The following is a 13,310-nucleotide window of genomic DNA, read 5'->3' on the forward strand; positions in this document are numbered from 1 at the left end:
GCAGGATGGCTCATTTTTGTCTTCAGCGTGTTTTTATTTTTGCTCTAAGTTGTCCCAAGAAGGTCTAAGTTTCATTGGGAAGAGCCATCCTGTACACGGCAATATATATTATTAGTTGCAGCAATTTTAGACTTCCGCACTTTGGGGCAGGTTATAATGCAAATGCTTCATATTCATTCTAGGTCTAACAGTGCCCGATCAAAAGTCCTAATAGCACTGCCTATCGATTTCAGTATGCCCTGGGCAGTGTTCAAATGTCACATGCTAAACATATAATTGAGTCCTGCTCTATTTTTATTTTGGTGTCTTGCAGTGTATTCCAGAGGGATAGATGTATTTCTTTGCATCTAGAGATGTCTTGTGCCATTTATTTTCACAGTGCCATTATCATTAAGTTGTCTGGGATCATGAACTGTTGCTTAGGCAGTTCTAACCCATCAATCATGTTCTTAATGTTCTATCACAGTGGATGAGTGCAGGCAATACATCGCTGAACTGTGGGGGCGAACTTGGATCCCGTTTTTGGATTAAAATTGTTTATGGTGTCGATATCATAGACATTTGAAAAGAAAGAAATAGGGCCTGATTCATGGAAGCATTTTATAATGGCGCAATCCCATATGAAAATGCTCCATGACACCAGGCCCATAGATGGCAACTTGGTATGCCTACTAATCCTTTTATGTAAAACACCAATATAGAGCAGCAAGCTCTAAGGTTCACAGGGGCTGGAGCAGTGGCCCATATGAGTGCATTATCATGGCTTTTCCTATCGGCACCAGGGCACCATCAACTGTGGAGTAGACCGAAAACAAGCAATTCAAGTGACCCCTGTATGCTACATGGAGATGATACCTAATGTGAGTTGTTGGTCTGAATGCCTGGTGCAAACATCGCTCAACATCGATGGCCCAAAGGCCTCTGTTCTCTCTATAACGGCATACCCTGTGGGATCTCTGCTAGATATTGCACTAAATAGTTACACGCTAAACCCATTCTCCCACCAAAATTCGATCTCTAATTTACCCTGCACTTTTAGGTAAAATCTTATGCCCAGGATCTGTAAAGCCAACATCACATACAAACTGAGCAAATAGGACGTCCATGTTTTCCAAAAGAATAAAATAACAGCACTGCCGCCAAAAGCATACAGTGGATGCAGTGTCCCCAATAATAAACAGGCTGTGGTCTTGTGACATCCGCGCAAGCCGTCTATTATTTATGCACTACCTTTTTCAGTCTTTTTTATTAAGTTGGAAAGAAGATACATGATAACATTGAAGTGTTGTTTGTTAAATATAGACTTTGCGCACACGGGAAGTACGCGGGAAGTACGCGAAGTACGACTGTTGACTGTTGGAACGTTGGCACACTGCGAGCCGTGAAGGAGAACTCACGGCTTGATCGAGGAGCGGACGTACATGCAAGCAACACGGAAGTTGCCTGTCCCCTACGTGCCTCAAAATGCTTTGATTGGTTTTTGGCTTCCCAAGCCCGCCCTGACCCCGCCCACCCTCTCAATTGAAAAACGTGTGCGTAGCGCACTCGCGCGCGCACACGGGAAGTACGCGAAGTACGACTGTTGACTGTTGGAACGTTGTCACACTGCGAGCCGTGAAGGAGAACTCGCGGCTTGATCGAGGAGCGGACGTACATGCAAGCAACACGGAAGTTGCCTGTCCCCTACGTGCCTCAAAGTATTAACTTTAAATGGACTTCCATCTGTCAGTTTAACAAAGTTAAAAGCTTTAGTGTGGTCCTTAACGTCCATTTTCTGTACCTCCCTCTACAGATGCTTTGATTGGTTTTTGGCTTCCCAAGCCCGCCCTGACCCCGCCCACCCTCTCAATTGAAAAACGTGTGCGTAGCGCACTTGCGCGCGCACACGGGAAGTACGCGAAGTACGACTGTTGACTGTTTGCTGCTTTGTGCAGACAGGTTGTAAACATATGAGATTTTCCATTAGACGATACAACTTTCATGTGGCTCTTAAAGAATGTGGGATTTGTGATTTCAGATTAACTGGATATATTATACGGAGTGATCTATTGTGTGAGGTAAGCAATTGCAAGGGGTGTGTGATTGTAATCTCTGTGCGTGGTTAAGAGGTGGGAGGAGATTTACTCATTGAAACTGTGCAGAAATTAAAAGAAGGTTCATCGGTGGTAAACAAGATATGACAATGTTAACGAATACTATTAAGACTAGGCGTATGAGCATGGCTCATGCAATTGCTCTAGCGCTTCCCGTTTCTTCGGATTTGGATGAGGATTTAATTGAATGCGCTCAAAATGAATCCGCCAAATTAAGTATTGAAAGGCAGGATGTGGTTAGCCAGGACTCCTCGCAGTCTCTATTCAATGAGGAGCCGAGACTGAGAGGCGATGTTGGGACTGATACCTGCGGCACTGAATTGATCGAGTCACCACAAGGGCGGACCGTGGAGTCCTTCTTAGATACACCCCCCATATTTGCTTCCGAGGAATTGAATTTGTTGGGTTTATCGGTATATCCTGGTTCATCTACGCAATGCCCCAATTCTACGAGCAGCATGGGAGAGACTGCAGTAGTAAGGAATGAGTGCAGGGGGATTGATGGGCCGCAACCGATAGAAGGAAATTACGGTATTCAGGGTGAAATACTAAGAGAAGTAAAGTCGCAGACTTGCATATTGAAAGAAATTCTGCTTGCCTTGACTGCTTTCCCAAATATGATAGCTGGAATTATGGCAAAGACAAATGCAACGAAAAGCAACGGCGTAATTGATAAACAAACAGCGATCCTAAATAATGGTGCCCAGGCTTTGAGCGATGTTCAACTGTGTGGTCCCAAGACTGTGATTGAGGAGAAAGACCTGAGTGTATTTGAAGTGGATAATACTGTGATGAACATCAAGGGGGCGGATGATTTAATAATTCCAGTTGTTGAGAATGAGCCTATAAAGGTTGCGGATATATTCAACATTAAGATATCTAAAAATAAATTAAAGAAAAATAGGCAAAAACAAGCGCGTGCTCAAAAAGCCTTTAATGTATCTTCACTAAAGTTATTGAGAGAAACTAACATTTGTGACTCCGATATGACTATTCTGAAGCAAGGAGTGACTGCACAGGCAAAGAACGTATCACTGGGTGGTTCGAATGGAGACGGGGTGCTTAATGAAGGGATTAGGACAGTAGTCCCTTCATTGAGTCCTCGGGCAAATAATATAGAGGAGATTCTTGGGAAGAATACGACTAAAAAAGGGGTAGGTGATGAACACAATGTGATGGGTGGTCTTGGTAGGGGGGCTACCAATTACACAAAAGCATCTGAATATTCCGACGCAGTAAACAAATTATCAGACGCTATGAAAAATAAAATAGTTACTGATAGAATTGACACTAACCTAAGGAATTTGGAAATGGGCATGCTTGATATTTTTGATCTATTCAAGAATCCTGACGCGCAGATGCGTATAAAGATACCCGTAAGAGACATAAATGCCCCTCCTAATCACAATCTGGATGTGGAGAACATGACTAAACTGAAAGCCAGAGTTAATGAGCAAAATTGCACAACAGACGGCGAACAAGATATCGCTGACTATAAGGCGAGTATTTCAAACTGCACCGATGATACATCGCTACCTCAAGTAAGGGAAAAAAGACACAGTCCGCCATCTAACAATCATGACCTAGAGGGCAGAAATCAGCCTTTGACTGATGCGTATGTAAGAGATTTAATAAAAGAAATCTCGGCCGATAAGTTAATGAACACAGAAAAATTACATATAGGCAATAATCCTCCTATCGACAGCAGAAATCATGATACAAGAAAAGTTGATGGAGGAAATTTAAAGGATGAAGTGAGCGCTCCGGGGTGTACTAATAGTAAACTTAGAGGTACGGTGAAAGATAGGGAAGTTTTACAAGACCTCGTGTACCCACAGAGAGTGCAAGATCTAGATTACGATAACTATGTGAAAGGGAAAAGCCAGATTAGCAATCACAACGTTAAAATGCGAAGGACGGATCAGCCTTCAGAAGCAAGTTTGATCCTATATTATGTGTTTAATGATGGCCACTCTCCCATCCTTAATAGTTCATATGTCTTGAGTCTATTTCGAGACATCCCAGAGTTAGCTCTTCTATCATCATGTGACATCCAACTGGTTGATTTTATCGACCCGAATAGGATGGACTTCGTACGTTTAGTAATAGCTTCATCAATGGTGCGGGCTCTGATTCTGAAGGAAGCTGGAGCGCTGCAGAAGAGGGGCTTTGATACGTACGAATATGTGGACCACAGTGACTATTTACCAGAGAAAAACGAGGAACAAAGATCTCGAAATTATAGTACAAGAGAGACTGAAAACGAGACAAATCAAGCTGGCGCTGGCCAGTTATCTATAAGTGATATAAATGAATGGAGAGCTATGGCGATTTCACTGAAGGAGACTCTGGAACATTTAAAAGGGATGGGAAAATCCAGCTAGTAATGACAACCTATTTAAACTGGTGTCCTGGAATTCCAGAGGACATATGCATTTGGTACAAAATAAAACAGTATGTAAGACTTTAGAGAAATTTGACTTTGTCTTACTACAGGAAACATGGGCTTGCGGTCCTCTGCTATGGGATGGTTTTGTTATGCTTTGCATGTTTGGGCGAAAAGGCAAAAAAGGCCGGCCCAAGGGAGGTTTGGCAATTGCATACAGAAATAACCATGAAATATCAATGATTAGAGAGATACATATACACACGTTTTGCCTAGCAGCTATCTTTAGAATTGCATCAGAGAAGGGTATTATCCAGCTCATGATGATTAACATCTATTGGAATGATGCGGAAAATGACGATACTATACTTGAAAAATTGCTGCAGGACTTGAATACACTAATAGAGGAGTGGATAATTTCTACCCCAAATGGCTTAATGATCCTAGCAGGTGATATGAATGCGGATTGTGAACAATCAAGCAGTGAGAAAGCCTGGAATTTAAGTGGAGAGGGGCTTAATAACACGGAAAAAAATAATAAACAGCATAGAGGGGCCCTATGGTGTAACTTTGCTTATTCTTGGGGCTTGACTCAGTTGTATAATGAGAGACCGACCTGGAATGCCCGGGGGGGCTTCCTCTATCATTGATTACATCTTTGCGAGTGAAAATCTAATTGGTAACATGCCAAATATGCTTGTTGAAGTTAACTCTGAAAGCGATCATGCCATGTTATCAATGAATCTGAATATAAAGAAACAAAGTAATACTAGCAATGCATATTGTCCTCAAATAACTGTAAATGTTAGGGGCTCCAGAATAAAGTGGAACTGGAAAAAGACAGTGAAATTTAATAATCTAATGCAACTTGATTTTGAGAATTGTGCATTGGAGGCTAAAAAGACTCGCTATTCGGTCGACAAATTTGGTGAGTTTCTGGAGTCAATGATGACCAAGTTTGAGCACTCTACATTGGTGGGGATTTCAAAGAAAAAAACTCACAGGCATGCCTTCGATCTTGATATGAAATTACAAAGAGCATTGTTGAATAAGGACCTCCGAGTACTAAAAAAACAAAAATATAAGTTACCTACAGATGTGTTTGCTGAGAAATGTAGATTGAGGCGACAAGCATATAAGAACTGGAGGATTCATCACCAGGCCTGTGTATTACAGAGGGATGGTGAAAAAATGCTTAAAGCAATGAAAGAAAATAACTCGAGAAATTATTGGGCTCTGATCAACAGTACCGAGCTTACTCAAATCCAACTGAACACTAATCCCATTAGTGAGATGGTGTGGTGCGATTATTTTGAGAAATTATATGCACGCTCTAGTAATGAGGATTTCAAGATGGCTCAATTGAATCATAAGTGGAACCTAGATATATCCATCACAAATGTTTTATCTGTAATAAAAAGAAAGAAAGCCTCCAGTACTCCGGGACCCAATAACTTGTCGATGGTATTGCTAAAGCAAAATGACTCTCTCTGGGCACATATTTTGCATATGATCTTTAATGATGTAATTGTGACTCAAACCATGCCTGACTCATGGAAATTATCATATGTAATACTAATTTTCAAAAAAGGTAACCGTCAGAGTCCGAATAACTATAGACCGATTTCTCTGATAAATATTGAAACTAAGATATTCTCCGTCATAATTTTAGATAATTTGTTAAGTTGGATGGAGGATAAGGATATTCTTGACATCCGGCAGATCGGATTTCGTAAAGGCATAGGAACTGATGCTGGGAGCTTAGTACTCACTATATTGCAGAATCAATCTTTAAGAGTGGAGATTGCACCAATTTACGCTGCATCTATGGACCTCTCCGCCGCCTTTGATATGGTGGATAGGCCTCTCTTATGGCAAAGACTTGTAAACCTGAAAATAGAGAGGGGACTACTCTCCATGATCATCCATCTGTATACAAATACAGTTTTAAGGGTACGACTCAATAACGAGGGTCTGATGTCAAGGGAAATTTGTGCAAGGAATGGCTTAAAACAAGGTTGCGCCTTGGCTGCAATTTTATTCAACTTATATGTTTCAGGAGCTAAGGATAGACTGGATCCATCAGGTTTAATAGCCCCTAAGGTAGGGGGATTCACAATCAAATGGGTGTCGTACGCAGATGACTTCATGCTTTTTGACAGAACAAAGATTGGCCTGCAACGGCTTATTAATGCGTTTGTGGGCTTTGTTGGTGATATGAAATTAAAAATCAATCCGAAGAAAACTGTAATAATTAATCTGGGAAACAGCAATAAGAAATGTTCAAACCCGGTATGGTTTGTAGAAGGTACAGCAATTCGCCTACAAAAAGCATTTAAGTATCTGGGTTATGCCTTTGCAAGTAACTTGACAAATAGTTTTGTGAAAAAATGTCTTGAAGTCAAAGCGAATGATGCGGCAAAGCAAATGAGAGTTATAGAAAGTAAGTATGGGAAATTTTCAATGGGAGCAAGTAGGGACTTTTACTTGATGAAAGTGATCCCAAAGCTGGCATATGGACTAGAGTTCTATCCTGAGAAAGAAAGACTATACTTAAAATCTATGGAATCAAAAATTTGGAAAAAATTACTCTTCTTTTTACCGAAAAGTATACCGATCGAACTAATAAGATACGAGTTTGGATTCAATTCTTTAAAATGCTCGATGGATTGTAAAAAAGCAATGCTCTATAGAAAGTGTTTACTTGCTAAGCGTAACTCTTTGTATCAGGTCTGCGGAAACAATACTGGGAAATATATGTCTAATTTAAAAGAAGAGGTTGAAAACATTATAAGTAATATTGGCGTTTCAATGAAATGTTTGTTGGAGAGACCTGCTAAAACTAGAGCTCTGATTAAAGCATTCGACTGGGTTGCTAACAATTCTGTGATAATGAACTCAAAATTGTATGCTCAAGCTTTATCGTTCTGGAAATGGTTCCCTGAACCTGAACGATACCTGTTAAAATGTCCCTCCAGGAAACTGCGGCATAGCATTCTGATATTCAGATTTAATGTAATGAATACAAATGAAATAGCTGCTGTAAGGAAATTGATTCCTGAAAATATGAAAATATGTCGGTTTTGCTCGAATGAGGATTTTCCCGAAACACTTGGACATTTGTTATTAGGTTGCCCTATGCTCAAGAGAGAAAGATTTGCCTACTTTGCGGATTGTGTATTTGATACCTCTTGTGTAGTTAGAGAGCATTTATGGTTTGAAATGCTGCATGGTTGTAACATCTCGTTGAAAATAAGGGTGATAGCCTTCCTAGAAAATGTCTGCAAAGTCGTATAACAATAGCAATGAAAAGGTAACTAAGTAAAGAGTATATAGACAAGTTTTGTAGTTGAAGGAAAAGGCAAAATAGTGCTAGATAGGGAAACTGTACCAATCTTATCTGAAGATAATTGAATTGAAGAATTGATAGTAAATATTCACGAAAAGAATGGCCCAATTGTGTGATACATATTTTAATTGGTTTATACATATGAAATGAAAACGGATTTACGAGTTATACTAAAGAGAAAACAAAATGAATTTCTATTTATTATACAAAATGATGTTTTTAGAGGCTTGTGCTAATGATTTGTCAATTTTTTGTGTGGCAAACGAGAACTGTTTTTATAATTGTTATAATGATTTTTCTATATGTCTATGTGAAATGATGTTTTACTATTGGTGTTAAATGATAAGTGTCTTTCTTTTCAAGTTTAAATTTGTAAAGGTTTTTTTAAACCAATATACAATAAAGAAATAAAAAAAAAAAATATATATATAGACTTTGTGATGGCTTACATCTGTTCTTTGCTATATACAGGCATTTCTGGAATTGTGAAATCCTCCAGTCTAAGCCAGAGTGCTAAGGGCATCCTCACAGCTGGTAAGAATTTGAACTAAGAGTCCATTTCTTCTGCCTGAAAAGTGAATTACATGTTTAATTACTTGTAAGAAAGTATTTACAGTATCTTGCAATGTTTCTATTTGTATTAAAATGCATTTACACGAGATTAAGTAGGGGTTGGCAGCACTATGAGCAAAGGAAATTAGATTTTGCCGCAATAGTGATACTTTTTATGTGAGCAACATAAACATTTTCAACAGTCTTTACTTTAGTATCATTATATAAACATGTGTTAATAGTAACAGTTCGGTGTTTGCTTAAACTCAAATACAGTAATACGTATAGGTTTGTGATGTTATTGCATCTTAGAAAACATACAAGTAACTTCCAGCCCCAGCAGTCTCAGAATGTTGGAAAATGCTGCAGTTTAGAGAATCTTAGCCATCACTGAGATTTTTTCAGAAAAATGTTACCTTTTTAGAGTCCAAAAAAACTAATTTTTAAAACTGTTTTGTTAGTTGTTCCTTTGTGGCTGTGTGGGACCTATTCTCTACTGCGTAAGCACACAAGTCGCGTGTTAACATGGGTTCATAGTGGTTTTTTCTATGTTTAGCCCAGTCTGAACCAAAAACAGCAAAGACGGAGCTAACATTATGGTGTAAAATGTCAGAAAAAGCAGAACTGCGAAAGAACAATATTGATTCAAAATAAATATGGGCACTAAAATGCACTCTTAGCATTGTAGGGCAATATTATTATGTACTATCTACGCCAAACCGTTGTTTAACATGGTATGCAAGTGGTTCAAGTATACAATAGAGGTAGATTCATTACTGGTGAAAGAGAAATGTTGCTTTAATCAAAGAATTATACCAACTGTTTTTCCTTTCCTTAAAAAAACTCAAGGGTAAATGTATGCATTGGGTCTGTGCTCCTCCAAACTGCAACAGTAGGCAAGGACCAAACGCTGTTGTTTGGAACTAATGGAATCTGATAAATTAACTGTAATCATTTTTCTTTTATGTGGTACAAATCTGTTGATGTGATGCAGACAGTGAAAAAACACTCCAATCAGAGAGGATAGGGTGTGTGTGTGTGTGTGTGCGGGGGGGGGTTGAGCTTGGGGTGTGGTATACCAGATTAATCCCAATTACCCAGAAGTCAATCTGTGGGTTGAGAGGGGGGCCCTGCTGCAGCTATGAGAAGGATGTGTTCCGAGAACCAAGACGTCTGTCTGCCTTGCTTTCTCAAAGAAAAGATCGCAGGAGTGGTCACTGAGACCTGAAAATAGTTATCACAAAAAGAGGTCTCCATCTGGTCTTTTATAGTAAGGATCTTACATTACGCCAGGTAGTATGCTTTTTGGCCTCGCAATCCAGGACTGAACAATAGTAATTTGATTTTGTGAAAGTGTCTTGTTGTAGCATTGACATTAGGAAGGTTATTCTCTAGCAATTTCATGTATATTTGGAATTTATAAACTTGAACCGCATGCTTGGTAGCGCAAGCTCTGGTAATGAGGAACAAAATGCATTGCAGGGGGTTGGACACATTAACATATTGGGCCTCATTACGAGGTTGGCGGTAACCCCGTAGCACTGTTTCTGCCGCCTGAGATCCCAGTGCCACCAGGACATTACAAGTCCCGGCAGCCCAGGATCTCAGGCAGCGGAAATCATAAGTCCCCATTCCCACAGAGTCCCATAGGAATCTATGGGAGTGGAGAGACAGAAGCACCAGCACTGTTACTAATGGTTCCGGTGCTTCCGTGAAAACTGCCTACCAGGGCCGATGCGCCAAACAAGTCAGACCTGCCGGGCGCAGTGGCCCCGGCAGGCACAGTCTGCCATCTGCCGGTCCAGAATGGGTTCGGTACATTGCTACTGGCACCTTTTGATTCCGGACCGGCAGACTTGTAATGAGGCCCATCGTCTGTAACAGAGTTGTTTAATGGACTTCTGATGTTGGAGCACAGAGTTAGGACAAGCTACAGCTCATAATGGGGCTTCAGTGTTGAGGCCGGGTGTGTCCATATAAGGTGAAGGCTTGCTGGACACTGCCATCAGTAGCCGCCTAGATGGCACCTGCCAGACCCTGATTAAAGCAGTGTGTGTGATCATCTCGGCTTCCTAGGGGCCAAGATGTTTAGCATCTGCAGCAAGCACTGAAGCAACCACTATAGGTTCATTGCAAGGTGCCAAAGCAAAGGCTATCTCAGCTTCCATTAGAAGTACTGAACCAGGGAGCCAATATAAGAAATCTGAGGAGGTGGTAAGGACACTGAATTATTGGAGCATGGTCTATGTTACGCGAATGGTAGATTTCCTCTTGACCGCCCAGGGGCTTCCACTTTTAAAGGTCATCAGGGTGTTTCGACAATTGATTATTTCTGTGTATCCATTAGCAAATAGCCTTGAATTTGCAATTGTTCTGTTTTGAATGGCCTTTTCAGTGACACAATGCAATTTTGTTAACCATTAGATGGTCATTGTGTAAGACTGCTGATGTTGTATTCCCTCACATAGAGGATAATGTGGCAGTCAGGGAAATTAAGAATATTAAGTGAGATGCGACTGTATTAAAGGGGTTAATTCAGCTCCAGACAGGGGCACGCACCTACCAACTGCAGGAGTAAAAAAGGTGGACGGTGGGGGCAGCTACACAGGAAATGACACGGGTATTCTAAGCCACAGATGTCCCATACTAAGGGCTTCACCTGGAACGGTAATGATGCATTGTTTGATCTCACAGTCCAAGATACTGGCTTATGATTAGTAAAAGAAGCAGAAGGACAAAAATAGTGCCTTCATAAACAAGTGGGTAAATTCCATCAGTAGTACTGGCCCTGGGGGGGTGTTGGGGGGGGGACCTTGAGCTGAAACACGTGAATAATACGAAAGTGATCTGTAAATGGGGTGGGGCTAAAGCTACTCATCATAAGAAAAACAACATAACTAGAACAAGGTGATGTAATTTCAGGGCGGTCAGCCAAACTTGCCGGCCCAACATAGCAATAGGAAAAATGGCTCTGTACCACATGACATGACCGCCGATGCCCATCGACAGGCAGCTGTGGGATAGGAACACTGGACAGTGTGGCGTTCCTGAGAGAACCAATCAGACAGTAAGTTCTTGAGCTCTGGGGAGGTGGCCAGCTGCCAAAGTATCTACCACAGAGTTCATAAAGGTCATCATCTAACGGGTATCATGTGAATGTCCCCTTTCCCACCAGCTGCAGGGTGTCTTAATGGTGCTGACCAATGGCAGTGTATTAAAGTTCCAGCGGTCAGCACAAATGTTACTTCAGTGATAAGTGGTTCCAGGGTGGGGTGTGAATAAATGTGGTACCACACGGGGAGGTATTGTAATGGGCACCTGTTAAACTGTTTGCTTCAATTACGCTTCACTAATCAACATAAACCTCAAGGAGGTGATCTCCACAAACCAATGAAATCATAGGGAAACATAGAAAAAGTGAATTCTCCAACTTGAAAGTGTTTCGATGAATTTCCAACCATTGTATTTTTTTGGTATAAAACTACTATTTGTATTCCATTCCGATGGTAGCCTTTTGATCAGAGCCTATCCACTGTTCTGTTTGCTTTGTGCTCACCCAGCTGTAATAAACAGTGTTTGCTCTACTTTTTCAGTACGTGATTTTTACTATTCTCTAATTGGTAGACCCCTGACTATGTTTTTGGAGGTCACAGTGAGATCTATGTCTTCCTCGGACCGCTGAGGCTATCCAGGCCGCCATCCCTAAGACGCAGGTCTGTTGACCGCAGACCTGTTCACTGCGTATCACTGAGAAGGCTCTGCAGACTCTGAGTTCACAAAGGTCTGCCAGGTCCCGAGCGCCGTCCCACGCTCAGTGAGCCCGCAGTGGAGGCTCAGTGTCGAGGGGACTCAAGAGTATCCAGGATGTGGGTATAACCGTGCAAGAAGACGCTGCACAATAGTGCATACATACGCAGCAGGACGGAGATTCTTTTTACGGTGTATAGGACGCATCCTTGGAAAAGGGAGTGCGATCGGCCGTAGTAGTGTAGATATTAGAGCGTACCACCCGATAGAGTGGCCGCTGGTGTGATCATGCCTGCGGTAGAACAGGAGAGGTGCAAAGTGTGTGGCTAACTCCGTTAGACAGATTGTATAGTTGCGTCATTGGGGTACAAGTTGTGTTGATTTATTTTTTATTTTTAGAGAGGGACACTCGTCTGGTAGTTAGTCATTCAGTGGTGAGGGCTCGTGGTGGGCGAGTAAGTACCAAGAGGTATCTCGTGTAAGAAGCAGACTTTTGTATTTCAACAGCAGGAGTGTGCCGGTGATGCATGGTTAGACACTGAACATTGTTGCGCTAACATAGGGAACGGTGAGCCCGTGGAGAGGGCTGATCAGTATTAACATTGAGTAAGTGGTCGGGCCTGTCGAGAGTACCATTGCGAACGAGTGGAGTGTCTGGTAGGGCCTGTGCAAAGGGCCAGAGTGAACATTGCGAGAAGTGATTGGGAATAAAAAAGGGGAAGAGTTGGGAGAACAGAAGGAGGGGGAACACATGGTAGTAGAATAAAAATAAACTAAATAATGGCTTATGTGGACAGACCCTTACACCACATGTGCCGCAAATTGCTCCAATATCGCGATAAACTATTAAAATACAGTTTTCAGTGGGCCGGGGAGACTGCAGGGTAGTGTTTCTATGCATGATCAGGAGAAGGGACATCTGACAGTAAGATAGTAGCGAATATGTTCTCCAACCTATTAACGAAATATAAAGGCTCTAAGTTAAAAAGTAGGCAAAACATTTTGGGTCTTTGGAAATTATACAAGGAGACTAAAGGGTAAAAGTTGAAGATAAAGAAGATAGTGGAAGGAGCGGACTGAGCTCACCGCCCCCGCACTATGGGTTATATCCCACCTTGCGACCAGCCACAGGATATACTAACCCTCGGCGGGAAACCTGAAAGGGCGACGAGAGGAAAACAAT

At 41.5% G+C, this 13,310-nt stretch overlaps 1 protein-coding gene across 1 annotated transcript in view; it reads left to right on the forward strand.

Annotated features, from left to right (window-relative positions):
- Positions 1–13,310, forward strand: part of TAMM41 (TAM41 mitochondrial translocator assembly and maintenance homolog) — a 407,953-nt gene that overhangs the window by 185,298 nt on the left and 209,345 nt on the right. The window contains exon 7 of the mRNA XM_069643916.1: positions 8,300–8,362. Coding sequence (XP_069500017.1) covers positions 8,300–8,362 — 63 coding nt within the window. The remainder of the gene's footprint in view (positions 1–8,299; positions 8,363–13,310) is intronic.

This window comes from Ambystoma mexicanum, chromosome 2p (assembly GCF_040938575.1).
Source record: "Ambystoma mexicanum isolate Mex_15411 chromosome 2p, UKY_AmexF1_1, whole genome shotgun sequence".
NCBI classification, from domain to species: Eukaryota; Metazoa; Chordata; class Amphibia; order Caudata; family Ambystomatidae; genus Ambystoma; species Ambystoma mexicanum.